This window comes from Colletes latitarsis, chromosome 10 (assembly GCF_051014445.1).
Source record: "Colletes latitarsis isolate SP2378_abdomen chromosome 10, iyColLati1, whole genome shotgun sequence".
Taxonomy (NCBI): domain Eukaryota; kingdom Metazoa; phylum Arthropoda; class Insecta; order Hymenoptera; family Colletidae; genus Colletes; species Colletes latitarsis.
The window spans coordinates 31,853,970-31,870,623 of record NC_135143.1 but is presented as its reverse complement, the minus strand read 5'-3'; the positions used below and the strand labels follow the sequence as shown (position 1 = coordinate 31,870,623).

The 16,654-nt window shown below is 36.0% G+C and overlaps 1 protein-coding gene across 5 annotated transcripts; it reads left to right on the top strand.

Annotated features, from left to right (window-relative positions):
- Window positions 1–1,586: 1,586 nt before the first annotated feature.
- Window positions 1,587–16,546, top strand: Hts (adducin 1-like protein hts). 5 transcript variants are annotated; one of them, XR_013080448.1, is made up of 14 exons: window positions 1,587–1,852; window positions 1,935–2,121; window positions 2,193–2,575; window positions 3,332–3,781; window positions 5,053–5,189; window positions 5,344–5,461; window positions 7,826–7,939; window positions 8,876–8,968; window positions 9,118–9,313; window positions 9,551–9,688; window positions 10,049–10,120; window positions 13,532–13,696; window positions 13,876–13,943; window positions 16,155–16,546. XR_013080448.1 is itself a non-coding variant. In XM_076774832.1 (14 exons), exons 1-13 carry the CDS (start codon window positions 1,742–1,744, stop codon window positions 15,147–15,149), a joined length of 2,181 nt encoding a protein of 726 aa, XP_076630947.1. In that variant the 5' UTR covers window positions 1,588–1,741; the 3' UTR covers window positions 15,150–15,164; window positions 16,155–16,546. The 5 variants fall into 5 exon arrangements, 3 of the variants coding, with proteins under 3 accessions (XP_076630947.1, XP_076630946.1, XP_076630948.1); XR_013080449.1 differs by lacking the exon at window positions 13,532–13,696 and adding an exon at window positions 14,953–15,164 and having other exon boundaries at window positions 1,588–1,852; window positions 16,155–16,204; XM_076774832.1 differs by lacking the exon at window positions 13,532–13,696 and adding an exon at window positions 15,036–15,164 and having other exon boundaries at window positions 1,588–1,852.
- Window positions 16,547–16,654: the final 108 nt, after the last annotated feature.

Sequence of the window (16,654 nt, the reverse complement as noted above, 5' to 3'; positions counted from 1 at the left end):
GCTTTCAAGTTGAGAGCCATTAGACGTGGTTATCATGAACACAAATGTGTCAATGTCGAGCATCTAACGAATAACCGAGCAATTTACTGTTTCTGTTCCGTGATAGTAACGTGCATCATATTAACCAACATCAGAGCACACGTTTGTTTGTTTTCACATCGCTGGCGCAAAAAATAGAGAGGGTTAGCATCGTGAAAGTTTATACCGATGCTTGCTCGTTAATGTGTACAAAATTCTTATCTGGATAAAAATAACGAACAAAAGATAAAGATTTCTTATCGTTATATCAGTATTAGAAACTCTGAACGAATAGAAATTTATCTATTTAACCGTTTAATTATCGTAAATAAATTATTATATAAGTATTTTTTTCATTTTATATATTAATTGTATAAATTGAGTTGATTTATTTTATATTATTACTATATTATTTCTAGTTTGAGTAAAATTTTGTGTATATTTGTTTGCGCGCGTACAGGTATTTAACATATTACAAAAACAATTTCCTTTAATGCGGTGGTTTCCACATTTTTTAAAAAGGTGTATATCCCCACCCGTATCTCATACTTTAGAAAGTACTAATTTGATGCGTACACCGGATGAGAGTATTTTTTCCTTTTACTGATTTCGTTGAGTAGTTACAAAATTAGAAACGCAGTAAAATATAAACTTTGGGTACGGTACGGTGCAAGGGCGAGGTTCGACAACTGCTGCTGTGTAACCTAACCCTAAATTTCGTAGGAGAGAAAGTGAGTTGTTGAATGGACTTGTTTCCGACCTTCCAGAAAGAGGCAAGACAGAAAGATACAAGGAATGTGAAACGTGGGGCGAAGAGACGAAGACGTAAAGCGAGATCTGAGCGTGGTATAAATAAGCACAGTAAGAATTTGAGAAAAAAGAGCGGTACGATTTCAGTCGCTCTAGGGATTCTTGTCGTCAGTCACCCCTGCTGTCTACACATTCAACGCGCGTTACACTTGACTGTTACCCGTGAGTTTATTGATCGCTTGCTGACTTCTGTCGGTTTTCCTGCGTTCCTTGCTTTTTGTCAATCGACGAAGCTCGATGCACTACTGTGCATCAGCGGCCACGAAAACGGAAAGATTGGAGGTCCCGACACGTTGATGATTTTTCGTACGAAAAGATGGCGGGAAATTTGAAATCGAATGCCTTTCTCAGTTAAATTTTCTTCGTTAAATGTATTTAACGATTTCGTTGCACCGTAACAGTTGCAACAATAATCGAATTTGAATTATTTTTGTTTAATAATTGAAAATATAGTTTGAAATTAATGTATAGGTTACATTTCATTATTTTATCTCCTAAAACAGAGTAGTAATGAAACGAAATATAACTACTAGCCACATCACTATGAAAGGGTCAAGTTTAGTAACTAGTTTTACGACTTAAACCTAATTTTGTCACGGAACAAGGAACTGATGTTAACACGTGTAAAAAAATTGTGTTTCAGTCGGTATCCAGCGAAGAAAAGGGAAGGAGGCGGAGGAGGAGGAGGAGGAGGTGGTGGTGGTGGTGGTGGTGGTGGTGGCGGCGGTGGTGGTGGTGGCGGCGGCGGCGAAGGTGGCGGAGGAGGCGGTGGCTGCAACGACGGCGGCGGTGGTTGAAAAAGTGGAGGAGGAGGAGGAAGGAGGCAGGAATAACGGCGAAAAATAATTTTAAATAGAGGGGAAACAAGGGGATAAATTCAGAGAAATTGAAGGAGATATCAAACGCGTTAAGGATGGCGGACACAAGCGAACAGCAAGCGTTGTCCGAGCCACATACGAACGGAGTAATGGACGGATTGACGGAAGAAGAGAAAAGTAAAATGAGGCCTGCCGATATCGACGCGGTAAGATATAAAAACCTATTTCGTTTTATTTACCTTTTGTAAGAACGTACTGAAATTACACTTTTCGACTTTTTTTTTATAGGATATGAGGGAAATGGAGAGGAGAAAGAGAGTCGAGATGATGATGAATTCACGACTCTTCCGGGAGGAATTAGAACGAATTATTGAGACTCAAATGAAAGACGGTGCTGGGCCATCCGGCCTATTGCAACAAATCTCGGACATGATGGGTGCGCAAGGTGCTCGGTTCAACGCAAACGTGTTCAAAAGTAAGTTCGTTGAATAGAAATTCATATATCGGTTGACTCGTTTATTATCTGACTAACGTGTTTCATTGCAGATTCAAATTGTGTATTACCTATCAACGATATACGCGGAGTTGAAAGTATGGGTTATGCGAAGGGAGAGAAATTGTTGCGCTGTAAGTTGGCGGCAATGTTCAGATTGTTAGATCTTTATGGTTGGACGCAGAGTGTCGGTGGACAAATTACAGCCCGTTTGAACCATGATGAAGAACACTTTTTAATTAATCCTTATGGATTGCTCTACCATGAGGTCACTGCCTCGAGTTTGGTCAAAGTTGATATGCAAGGGACAATCGTGGAGCAGGGAACAACTAATTTCGGCGTTCACGTGACAGGATTTCAATTACACTCGACAATCCATGCTGCGAGACCTGACATCAAGTGCATCGTTCATATTACCACTCCGTCCGTTACTGCTGTAAGTAGAAAATTTAATGACGCTCTCTTCCGTATGCCTCTTGTAAACTGATTATAGATATACAAAATCGAGTATTTGCTCTTATTATCGAAGAAATTACTTCTTATACAGCAATGTTTTCCAAACTAGGACACATGTACGAAAATGTTTAAGGTAGATAAATGTACGTAACATCTCTTTTTATATTAACGTAGATTTATCACTCAAGTACAAAAACTGTAGTAATATATTTGTCTTGTATCGTTTTAGATATCCCATTTATCTAATTCAATAGATGATTCCATTTATCAATTTCAGGACAATTATTTTTGTATCATATTGTCTGGAATATACACTACAACATCATTAACTTATTATTATAATTTTTTTTAGTATTTAATTTGGCTTAGAGTCTTTCTTTTAATAATTTATTATTTTCATTGAATAATATATTCAATCAATAAAAGAAACGATATACTTGATTTCGAACGAATTCTACCCTTCACTGAACTATAAATACAAATAAGTACATTATTAGTACGTTCAAATTTCATATTTTTCGTATATGTTCTATGATTATTGAAGGAAGAAAGGATATAATTACATTCGTTTTATGAGTAATTGTTACACAGCCATTTATTTCTATTTATAATAACGTCTTTAATAAAGCATTCATGTGCCCCTATGTTTATATGTTTTTCGTATATCTACTCATAAAATGTATTGGCACAGATTTTAGATATTTTTGTAAAAAGGAATCTCTTTCCCCATTTATAGATCTCGTCGCTAAAATGCGGATTGCTACCAATCGGACAAGAGAGTATAGTGATAGGAGAGGTTAGCACGCATCAATACATAGGTGGTTCCTTTGAACCGGAAGAGAAAGAAAAAATAGCTAGAAATCTTGGCCCTGTGAATAAAGTGATGTTGTTGACGAATCGCGGTGCTCTCTGTTGTGGGGAGACTGTCGAGGAAGCTTTTTACAACGTTTACAATATGGTAATGGCCTGCGAGACGCAATTGAAAATGATGCCCGCCGGCCTTGAAAATTTGAACCTCATCTCCGAAGAATCGAAGAAAGCAATATTCGAGGCCTCGAGGAAACCACCAACGCCGCATCAAACAACTCAGATCTCTGAAAGCACGGTTCTTGCTGAAAAACTTGAAAAGCGTTGGCGAATCGGCGGAATTGAATTCGAGGCGCTCATGCGGATGCTGGATAATGCGGTAAGAAGTGTTAAGTTTTTTATATCCCTTGTTCTTTAATTTCCTACCATAATTCGATTATGGTAGAAATATTTTTTGCAACAAATACAAAAATCATTTCATTAGAAAATAATTTGTTCCCACTGCGAGATTCTACTTCTTCCTATATCAATGGCTTGTATCTGCGCTTGGAAATGAGTTATATATAACTTGTCCTAGTTCCCAGAACCACCCTTTTAACAAGAAAGTTTCCGATTTGTGTGCAATGCCTTTGCAATTCATAGAAATTGAAATGCTGATAGCAAAGTTTGCTGTCAACAAAAGATCAGGAAGCCTTGACATTTTTATTAATTAGATTCACTGCCAAGTTAGTATTATAACTGTTACAGCAATGCTATTATATACAGGGTGTTCGGTCACCTCTGGGAAAAATTTTAATGGGAGATTCTAAAGGCCAAAATAAGACGAAAATCGAGAATATCAATTTTTCGACGAAACTAAAACATTTCAAATCGTCCTAAAAAAATTATTTTTAGTTGCGGGGGTCAATTTCAATCATTTTTGGTGAATACACATACCCCCGAAATCCTATGCGCTTTCGAGAAAAAAATTCGTGTAGATGGACAAATTTTATTAATAATTTTTAACAATAATTTTGTTAATAATTTTTTAATGAAGCCTCAATCAACAAATTGGTATTCTTGATTTTCGTCTTATTTTGGCCTTTAAAATTTCTCATTAAAATTTTTCCCAGGAGTAGCCGAACACCCTATATTATATGATACATCTTTAAAGAAGGTTTGTAAAATTTTATATAAAACAAAGTTTGATATTCAGAACACAACCATTAGAAAAAATGACGATGCAGAACGTGATAAATATCGATTTTTCAACTTTAATCTTTTATCATGAACAAGGTATGACAGATATCATTGTAATTCCAAGTCGAACTGCAAAGAAATTTCATTGAACATGAGTGTAAACCATCGAGTCAGTTCGTCATTACTTTATCTGGTATAACGAAAGTTATTTTTTAAAATATAGATTTGGCAAAAATGTGTTCAAATTTTCTTCCAAGTAAATTTCTATTTGGTCGCAACTTTTTCTGCATAGAAAATTGTAATCATTTTAGTTTTTTTGTGTAACTCTACTGAAGAACACTCGGGCACTGTGTTTAAATACATTCTATAAATAATCGTAATTTGAAAAGACTTTTCATTCTCATTATTGTCTCCTTATTAATACAGATAATGGTTGTTCCACTATACAAATGTTACATTAATCATTCGTAGGGATTCCGCACGGGTTATATATACAGGAATCCATTGGTGAAAGGGGATCCTCCTCGACCTCGGAATGACGTAGAAGTACCACCAGCAGTTTCATCTTTGGGATATTTACTTGAGGAAGAGGAACTATATAAACAAGGGTAAATACAGAAGTTGATTAAATAGACGTAAATTCATTGATATTAGAGCGAAATAAAGACAATATAATTTCGCTTAAAATATATTTGTTGCGCGACAATAATTCGTAACTTCCGATCGAAGCGTCTAATCGCCTTTTTTGTATTTCTGTTGCAGACTCTGGAAAGGTGGTCGCAAAGGCACTGATAGATCACGTTGGTTGAACTCGCCCAATGTGTATCAGAAGGTTGAAATACTTGAGACGGGAACTCCTGATCCAAAAAAAATTACAAAGGTAGAGGTTATCACTTTTGAGAATAAAAATGAGTAGATGCGAAAAGGAGAAAAAAGACATACGATAATAATATGTACGAGGAACTAAATTCGCGTAAAATTTAAAAATTACTTGCAAACTATATTAACGAGAAGGAAAAATAGTACGTTTAAACAATGTCGATGTCGATGTCAATGTTCGTCAATACCTTACATGCACATGTTGTTATATTAGAAATTCTCGGAAGAGCTATTTATCGGTGAAGTAACTATTGCGGCTAACTAAAACGAAAAAAGATTATACGTGCAATTTCTTATAAACATCGCTTTTTTTCATTAGAGTAAGTAAGACAAACGTGTGTTCCAATGTTGATAAATGAACACTTTTTTTTACAAATACTCGCAGATGGATGACTTTAATCCAATTGTTCAACTACAGTGCATTGTTTTGCTTGTTACTCGCGACACGCGCAGCGCAATTTTCATATTCTTGGTACATTCCAGTTTACGGTAGTCTATTAGGAAATATGTTGTGAAAGTACAGCCAGGAAGACGGAGGGAGGGAGAAAGCGAGTGGGAGATATACATACATACATACATACATACATACATACATACATATATATACATATATATACATACGTATATATATATATATATATATACGTATATATATATGTATGCGTGTATGTATATATGCAATTTTATAATCGGGGTACGAGAAACCCTGAACGATTGACTTGCGATTAACATGAAATGTAATTCTGACTGAACAGCTTCTACGATATCGTGTGTCGCTCGGCCAATACTAAAAATTATTGTCGTCGTTAATAGACTTTATTGCACCTCTCTCTTGTAGCTTCTTGATATTCAAATAAATATATGTCTACTGTTTATCGTGTATAGGTAATTTTTCGGAAAGAAAACAGGACCTTTTCTCGTTTTAAGGGACACGTTACGCGAAATAGGACGAATAGGAAGATTTCGTCTAAAATAACCCTTCGTAGCATGTATGATAGCATGTTGTGGATAAAAACAGAAATCGACACGGTAGTCCCTTCCGCGAATCTGCGATTCGATAAGCTCGGGTTTCGTGAACAACGGAGCCGCATGCATTTTCCTCGAATCTGACGCGTTTCATATTCCCTAGAAATTGAACTTAAGATTAGATCTGGGAAAACTTTATTTATAACGAGAATAAGAAATAACTATTTGAAATAATATATCAGTCCCTTATTTCCTGGAAGATTATTTTAAATAAATTCGTATATTTTCGTTCATACAACAAATGAATACGTATTAATTCGCCAATATACGAATTTTGCATAACGTAACATTTTTGTTTTATTTTTATCCATGGAATATGTTGTCGAAATTTTGTATCGGAACTCGTCCACTTTCCTATACATTTGTAATTAATATAAATATTTATCAAACAGTGAATTTAAAGTTATAAATATGGATATATATATAAATGATAATGAATTTGTTAAAATAATTATAGGTATAGGATTATAGGTAAATTATACAAAATAATTTATTAATTTATATGATAGTGCAGTAATGCTAATTTCTTTTTTCTTTGAATCATTACCATCTCAAAATGTTAACAATGTAAAGTGATTTATTAATTTCAAGCAGTAAAAGATTTCTGAACAGTTCTGTTATTTCCAAAAGTATTTTATCATTTCAAATACAGAGTTGTTACTGTCAAGGTTACTTCGCGAATCAAGATAATGTAATGGTACTTAAAAAATGAAGTAACCGTTGGACGTGATAATATGTTATAAAAGATAATATTTCAAATAACGTTATTTCGAAAGTACCCAGGTCTGCTCGAGAGACACGATGCCTGTCTAACCATAGATCATTTGATCTATTCGTATTCGGTACTGTGTATGAATGTGTGCCTGTTCATCGTATCGTTGAAGTGGCGAACGTTCGATTCTTCGCCCCACTGCATTTACAAAACCAGATCGATCGACCCCATAGAGAAAGAAAGAGAAAGAGAGAGAAAGAGAGAGAGAGAGAGGAAGAGAGATACGGAAATGCTCTCGAGAAATATTCGCGATCGATAGATTCGGAAACATTAAACGAATGTTACTCCTGATTAAAGGAGAAAAATCGAATAAATGATTTGCTGGGGCATCAACCAGTCGAAGAACTCGAACTCTCGATAACTCGATGGACGAACGATTCGCATAAGTTGCAGCATCGAGCACGCGGCACGTGCATCAAGTGTTAACGCGGGGAACACGGCAACGTCAACAGCAAAGCAGGCACACATAGCATACGCAGACAGTGCGGGAAACGATTTTACGATGCTGTACCGAATGTCGAATTACATTGGACGGGGGTCGAACTAACGTTCTGGTTTTGTGTGCAGTGGGTGTCTGATGGCTCTCCGACCCATAGCAGTACACCGGTGAAGATCGATGGTGCTCTTCAATTCGTACCGAAAAATACCAATCCAAAGGAGTTTAAGCAAATACAGCAACAGGTAAGTGTCTTCTTCAAAGTACCCTTTAAGCGTGCATAATCGTAAGTATTAAAATTGTGTCGGTCGTTAAACTTTCTTAAGACAAATATGCATGCAATATGTTAAGTGAGAAACCTGATCAGGACGTGATACGTGGGAAGAACAAGTTTCCTATTTAACATATCGCATGTTTATCTTACAAAAGTTTTTATTCATAAACTACCGACACAGTTTTAATACTTATGACTATAAATATTCAAACCTGCATGTAAGGCTCCTCGGATTTGTGTCCTGGTGCATTTTTAACTTTTTACGTGTATATCATTAGACCGAAGACAATATTTGACAAGCGTGTTCTAAAAAGAGCAGAAAATACAGTCAAAGACATGTTATTTATAAAAAATATTCATAAACTATAATGAGTTTCAATATTTTGCACAAGCCGGCTGTTATTTCAGCTATTTTCCATAATAATTTATATATATTTTCTTGAAGGGAACTTTCATAATTAGACCAAATCGTTTAAAATCGTCATTTAAAAAGTGAATTTTTTTTGTTTTTTGAATACTGCATCAAGAATTGTCCTAAAGGCCAACAAATATTGAGCTTTCAACGTTTACATTTTCGAAACCTTCGACAGGTAGTCTCCAGAGCTCCGAGGCACATTTCTTTTGGTATTGTTGCAATTACATTTGTAATTTTTTGTCGCAAATGTTGCACATTTCGTAGTTTGGCATCATAGATATATTAGAGATCATTTTTTTCTAAATCTCTATCTTTGTCCCAATTTCTTGTCAAAGTTGGAACATGTTCGCATACACGTTCAATTCTCCGTATAAGTGTTAACATTTCGTTTTAACATCTTGTACAATCAATTGTTAGTGCACAAAGATGTACGGAATTAGTTAACTATTTCAATACTATTCAAGTACGAATCCACGATTTCTTTTTTGTCAGATCAAAGATTACCGTAGGGCAGACAAAATATCAGCTGGACCACAATCTCACATATTGGAAGGTGTTACGTGGGAAGAAGCTAAGAAAATGCAGGTAACGTTTCAGATATTTTAGTAATAGTAACGCTACAGCGGTATTCTCCGACTACTCTATTTTTGCTTTTATTTTTCGTACGAAAATGATACGACCTATCCTTGGTATAAACAAATTAACATAAATATTTGTTTAATCGTGTACAAAAGGATGCTACCATCAGTGGAACTGGAGAGCAAGTAGTTTTGGTAGGAGCGGCCAGCAAAGGTATTATTCAACGTGGCTTTCAGCATAATGCGATGGTCTACAAGACTCCATACGCCAAAAATCCATTTGATGCTGTTACCGATCAAGAACTCGATCAGTACAAGAAAGAAGTGGAGCGTAAACAGAAGGGAGATCCATGTAAGCGAGCGACAAAAACTTGTCGACTGTTTTACTTAAAACGCAATATATTCTTGTTTTAAGAGGAGGAATAGTTTGATCTAATTACCACAAATTTAGGCCTTTTTTCGTATTAATTTTAATTAATATATCGAACCTATTGATTTTAAATTTTATGGTTGCTCATTCTCAAATTATACAGTATGAATTGCTTAACTTGTTGAACGTGTATCCTTAATCAATTTTGTCTTCCTTAAGATGACGAATCGCAGTCTGAATCGGAAGCATTGTCCTCTTTCAACGCCAGCCGTGCAACACACGAATCGAGCACTGCCAAAAGTCCGATTCAATCACCGGTATCGATAACTTCGGAAACGGAAGAAGAAAGCAGAGATGGTAAATAAGAATTTTTCAAATGTTTACCTAATTGAAATATAAATTTGCTGTATTGTTTTGCTCGAATATTTGCAACTTATTATCGTGAGAATAACTTACAATTTCTTGTAAGTTTCTTGTTTAATTTAAATCGACGTTTCGGCTCAAGAATAACTATATATCTTATTTTTTATTTAAATTGAACTTATAATTATAGGTTATAACTATGATTTCTGTATTCATTAATCCGTGTTATTAATACAAAAGTTACATGTAGGGGGAATAGTTGTTAATACGAATTATGTTATTGTTCTTGAAATCAAAAGATTTTCGGTATAGAAGAGTTGTATTAATTAATAATTGGACGTCAATCGTTTACAGAACCTCGAGTACTGCGAATAGAAACGAAACAAGTGCCTGCACCGAGTCAACCCGAGGTTGTATTGAGCGATGGTAAGTTAACTTTCAAAATATTGATCTTTCGACTTGAGCAACTGTTCACATTATCAAGGGTAAGTTACCATTGAGAATTAGTGAGGGAGTGTGGTACGTATGTTGGACACAAGCCAGGTGGAGAGTCTTGTATCGTGCTGTCTTTTGTTTACCTTGTTCCCATTATTTTCATTTTTCATCGAACTTTTTCGATTCTTAGCAATTAACGAACAAGGCTTATACCACAAGCATGAGGATATTTGCAACCTGTTCCATTTGCGTTTGCTCTTTAATTTCATCCGTTATCATTAATTCTCTTTTTATTTATGATCACTAACGCTTGCACCGTGCATGTTTACATTTTTGTCGGAGCACAATTTGGGTCTTACCATTAATTTTCCTTCTTTTCACCCTCTCACTTTCATTTGGCTTTTCCCCCTAAAATCTTTAACGCACGTTAAATGTATCGCAGCACGCTTCTTTTATTAATTATTTACGAATCGTTGAAGACGTCCGAAAAACCGTGTATGTTTTTTCTATTTCTCAGAACGCGTTACTTTTTATTTATCCAGGTATCGCAAATGCGACGAGTTTCGTATACATAGGTGCGAGCATCCGTGATCATAAAAAAAATCTTCTGCCTCTACGAGAAAGAAGATAGACAAACGAAATCAACGTTAAAGTACATTTATGGCTTCTTTTTTTTTTTCTCTGGAAAATGTAATTGCAGATCGTGATTCGTGGAGCAGACAATGCAGTCGAAGCGAAAGCGAATATGACTACGAGAACAGGAATGAAGTCTGCATTGATCGCAGGCATCGTAATCTTCAAGAACCCCGTTTAGAAATTACTCGAAATGATGTTGTCGCTGTACGTATGAAACCCACGGTAATTGACTACGCTCCGATCGTACAAATGAAGATCAATTCTTCGATTGATGCGAAGCGAAAATTTTTCGAAAACATTTCGACTGATCACGGGAAGAAAGAACATTCAGAAGAATCGTCGAACAAATTAAAAAGAAAAAATAAGACAGACTTATTGGAATCTCTTGACGAGAAAACGGCAGCAGATAATAAGAAGATACAGGAATACGTATCAAACAATGTAAATTCTGAGGAACAGATCGTCAAAGTCATGAATAGCATCGAGTCAAACGTCCCTTCTTTAGATAAGAAATTGAGCGATCTGTCCTATTTCGATTTCAACGTCTCGCCCAAATATAGCTTAGATTCAGCCGATATGAATTTGGTATACAGGTTGACTCCACTTGTAGATTACGAGAGTCCAGAGAACGTTGACGAGACAACGATCATAGAACCACAATCGCCGTTGTCATCACACGAATTCGACAATAACGTAGATCGCTTTTCATTTCGATCGAACGAAATGAAAAACTCAGAGTGTAAACAGCAGCAATGGAAGGAAAAGAAATGCATGTTCGAGGAAGCTTTTAACGATTGTATCTGGTTGGATGATTCATTTGACAATAACGGAAGTTACGAATTTGCCAGTACTGTTTCATACGAACGTCCCGAGAGTCTTTCAAACAAAGGATCCGACACTGACGAGTTGTCGTCTGAAAAGATTTTAGAATTGCTAAAAATAAACGGGGAAATTTTTCAAAGCGACATTAGCAACAGCGCGAACGAAATCATTGCACAACTTGATGCGAACGATACCTACGCGAATATCACTTGTCTGGTAGCTGAAATTTTCGAAAGAGTCTGCACTCTTTGCAGTATCCAGCCGAACAGTCGTCGTAATGCTTTGCAATCGTCTTGGGTCTCATCATCGTCCACATCCTCGTTATCTCATCCACTTTCGTCGTCGACGTTACTGTCAATTTTTAAAGACGAAGAATCGCAACTAAAGGAACACGCTAAATCTCAGAAAACTTCGTCGATTGAGGATCTAAATGGAAATAACGTACCTGTCTTCATTGTACGCGAAATAGTTCACCACTTAATTGACGCAGATGACTTTGAACACGAGCATTCGAACACCACTGTCGATGCAATGGATTGCTCCTTCAAGAAAGCTAAAGACTCTGCGAACGTGGAACTCAAAGAATCCCGAAATGTTATCAGCGAGAAGGTAGAATTCTTCCAAGATGGACGACAGGTGAATAACTTAACGATTAGTACGAATCAGGAGAAAAATGCGGTACTTACTTCCTCCGTCAGTTTGGATGAAACAAACGTGGAGAACAAATCGACCATAAATCTGGAATCATGCGAAAAGACAGACACGGAAGTTGTTTTCGAATTTCGTACAATAGCAAAAAGGAAATCGACGAATATTGATGATAAAGCGTTCGCATTGAATTTTCGAGTCGAGACGAATTGCGATTGTGAAACGAATCTTACAGTAGTGGATGAAATCCAGAGCTCTGATCAAACCTATACCAATATTAAATCAGTATTGTCGAGCCCATCCCCGAATTCTGAGACTGCCAACGATATGGAAGAAGGTGCAGATTCGAATAACTCGACTAGAAGTGATATAGAAACAGAATTATTAAAACTGTCTGAGCTTTATGATCTTCCGGCGATTTCCAAGCCTCGCGAATTGTATACTGAGTGTATTTACTGCACAATTAACGACAACCAAGGGTGTTCCTTGCCGCCCATAGACGAGGAAAGCGAAGAGACAAGCTCGAGTGTACAGCTTAAACAATCAGTGTTGTTGAATAACAGCCAAATTAACAAGATAGTTGAAGAAAATGGTCTAAATGATACTTTCATGTGTCTTGATATTGATGACAGCGACGACGAATTCTTCGAATGCGACTTAAACAATTCAAGAAACAGGGTTTCGCTTAAAACATCGTCTCTATTAAAAAGTCAAACATCTTTTACCCCGGACGCGACCATCAATTTATGCAATGATGCAAGCTTTGTTTCTTTAAAATTCGCTTGAATCGACAATTTAAAAATGTAGCAGTTTCCATTAAGTAATTTATATGCAACTCAAACAGCGGACACGCTTCTTTATATTAAATATCTGTTTATCGTATTTTTCTAATCTATCATTCATTGTCTTGCATTTGTACTGACATACGATTTTTTTTTTTTTTTCTACTTTTATTTTTAACTTACAGATTTGTAACAAATTCAACAAATTCTGTCGCACAATCGTAAACGATACTGCACGCTATGTTAATCGGCAATTTGATAAATATTTATTTAGTATGTCTGTTTTTATAAATGGTTGCCTGCATTACCATTCTTGCTTGTTTATGTGTTTCTCCAGTATTCTACAGTTACTTTTTTTTGTGTTCTACTGTTATTTTCTTTTTGTACGTCGTAATTGTATTATACGCCGAGCCGTACTATGTCTACGAAATAAATGTTTTCACGAAAAGCTTGGAAAGAAGAAAGGTTTACGATAAAAATCTTTCTTACTGTCCGTTTTTGATATTCATCTCAGACGATTTTGTAACGTTGCTTCGAACGAATCTTGAACTTCTGCGCACTGAGACGACGTACGATCGAAGCATCTTCTTCGGATACTGCTTGTTTCCCCTCCCCCCTTTTCGAAGAATCGAAACATTCGAAGAGGCAACCAGAATCGTGTTGATTTCTGTTTTTTGAGGTAAGCTTGTGCTTGACTTTGGTATCGGCGATTCGTTAACATTTTGTACATTAAACGTTTTCCTTTAAGCCACGACACATTTGAAAAGCTTATGGTTACAGCTTATGTGGCATTTTATTATTACACATGGCGTCTCTTGTAATGTTATATAATGTAATACTTGATTCTTTATGTTTCAGGAGAAAATACCGTAAATGGCGATCACTCAGATGCACATCACAGTACATTTTCTCAAAGTAGCAAAGAGGTTTGTTGCTCGTATTCATTTACTATACTGTATTGTCGTCGAGCTTTGTCCCGAGCCAATCATAAACAATATCTTTACTATTGCCTCGAAAGCAATTTATATTGTTGTTACACATGATACTTCCGCGAATGTATCAAACATGTTTGATCAAATATGATATTTCATCCGATACCGATAGTATCTATCAGAGATGAACAAAATTATAAAATGTCAATTCATTATTTATTAAGTGAAAATTGAATTTCCAATTACAAAATAAAATATCTCACAATCAATAAATAACAGTTTAACCGTTAAGTTGAATAAAAGTCACGAATAGTTATACGTTGATCTTATTGGATACCTATTAATCGAAAAGAATGTATCCTTATGTCGATAGCTCTACCGCTAACAACGAAGCTCGAGGACTTAAAATGTGTGTGAAGGCAAACAATGAAACACTGTCGATACCAACGATCGATATCTCGCAAAACGAAATTGCACTTCCATTTTCTATTATTTATTAATGAATTTGTTTTGCATAAACCGCGTTCATTTGCACTGTGCAATTACAACTCGGAAAGATGAATTGAGGAATTTTCGCATCTGACGGTATCATCATTCATTGTCAATCAAGTTTTCTTTTGTTTAGAATCATGCACAAAAACAGTACTTTCATTAACTGTTATTTATACGTAATGCTACAAAGATGGTAGTTTGCCGATAGTGTTCGCTTGCATGAATCTGGGCGTCCGATTATTTATAATTACAGTATACGTATATTATACAAGAAAACACCGAAGCTTGTGGGTGATGGAAAGCGAGATGGTTTTGAAACATCTGTGCCGGTGACTATGAAAGTGACCAAGTTTATTTCGTATTGATATAACACAGATCGATTTAACGCAGACTAGGCATTACATTCAAAATTTTTTACTTTAATCATTTTCATCGTTATAGACACATTTGTATATAAATGAAAATGAACGTGAGTGAAAGTGAATGCATCTTGAATGTCTATGTACGTTAGCAAAAGTTGGCTGCTTGCATGTGCATGCAAGAAGGTTTATGGTTACGGTTGGGACCTTCCGTGTTAAGGGTTCCGTGTCGCAGGATGTGAGCGTTAGCGAGGAATCGCCAAAGAAGGAAAAGAAGAAGAAGAAAGGCCTTAGGACACCGTCATTCCTAAAGAAGAAGAAGGAAAAGAAGAAGCCAGTCGAGGCGTAGGTAGTCCTAACTTTGGTACGTATAATGGAAAATGCCGGTATTTTTCGATTGTACCTTTATAACCCTTATAAAAACTGAAATTCAAATTTTCAAGATTCCTTTTAAACAGAGGTCAAAAGCCAGTATTATTTTCTTATCGTTATACTTATTGGCTGTTTTTCGTACCGACACCAAAATAATTCGTATAATTATGGTTCACTTGATAGGTACAATTTTCTGAAACTCAAATTAATTATCTTGCTAAATAATACCGGTATTTATTTCGGTTTCGGTATTGCTTTGCTGGAATAATACCGGTATTAAAGTCCCTGAGTATAACATATAATCAATCGAGCAACGAGTTATCTTGAAAGGATCAAAGATCCGATATAAAGATGTAAGACAACTCGTTTCATCGTTTATCTGGATAGTTAATTAGCGACATACCGTTGAACTCCTACGTTCTGGAAATACTAAGAAGACATGCAAAGAGAAAAAGGTAGGCAGGAGGGTTTCTGTCTGAGCATTTTTTTCTCTTAGCGTAGACGAGCTCTGGCGCTACAGTAATTTGCATAGACGCAGCAAACTTAGAATTTGTTTCTCTTAGTCGCCAGTTAGAGTTCAAGTCATCGTCGCTAGAGATGGGCAAAATTCTTATCTAAAAACAAATTTCAAATAACTAATAAAACTTAAGTTGTTTCCATTCCTGACTGGAATTTTAAATTCCAAAATTTTTAAATTAAATATTTTACCATAAACAGATAAAAATAAATGTAACTGTTTTGTTGGTCAACTATTATTTGAATAAAATTTTGCCCTTTTCTGATCGTTGCCACAACGGTACTGATCGACATACCATTCGCGCGTATCATACACGTGACTCGTTTTTAGTTTTCGTCATCCCCGAAAAAATTGTGTCGAGTCGCGTCGTGTTGAATTTAATTTGAAAATTGATTGTCGATGATATACCCTATCAAACAAATTGTTTTTATTGATCGCGTTGTTTTCGGCTGTTCTCATTTCCAGACACTGCCACGAGTAAAAGCTTATCGCAAATAAATAAAAACGAAGAACAAGTATCCGAATGAAAATTAAGACGCGAGACAGAAGAGTCGAAGATCGCAATACGAGTCGAAAGTGTGTATCCAGAAGACGAACGAAAATAGGGACTAGGAAATAGAAAATAGAAGATCGGAAGTCAAAGTAACCATGCAACAATCACAGCATCTTTCCAGGACTCAAGACTGCCATCGCATTACGTCTATGATAAGAAACTATATTGTACTGTTAATGTTTTTACGTTTTTAATTTGTTAAGGCGTCGCGCTGATGTATTTAATCCGCTATTTAATTTCGCCTTCCCAGCCCCGTTTGTGTAATGCAATAAAACAAAATTACGTCTACAATTTACGATAAAAAGACCGAAGGAAATGCACTTGCCGCGTGGCTGCTTTCTGTCCAGGGATTCGCCGACGACAATAACGATCGTTGAACGTACAGTTCGTGTTAAGCGTATCGTTACCTTGC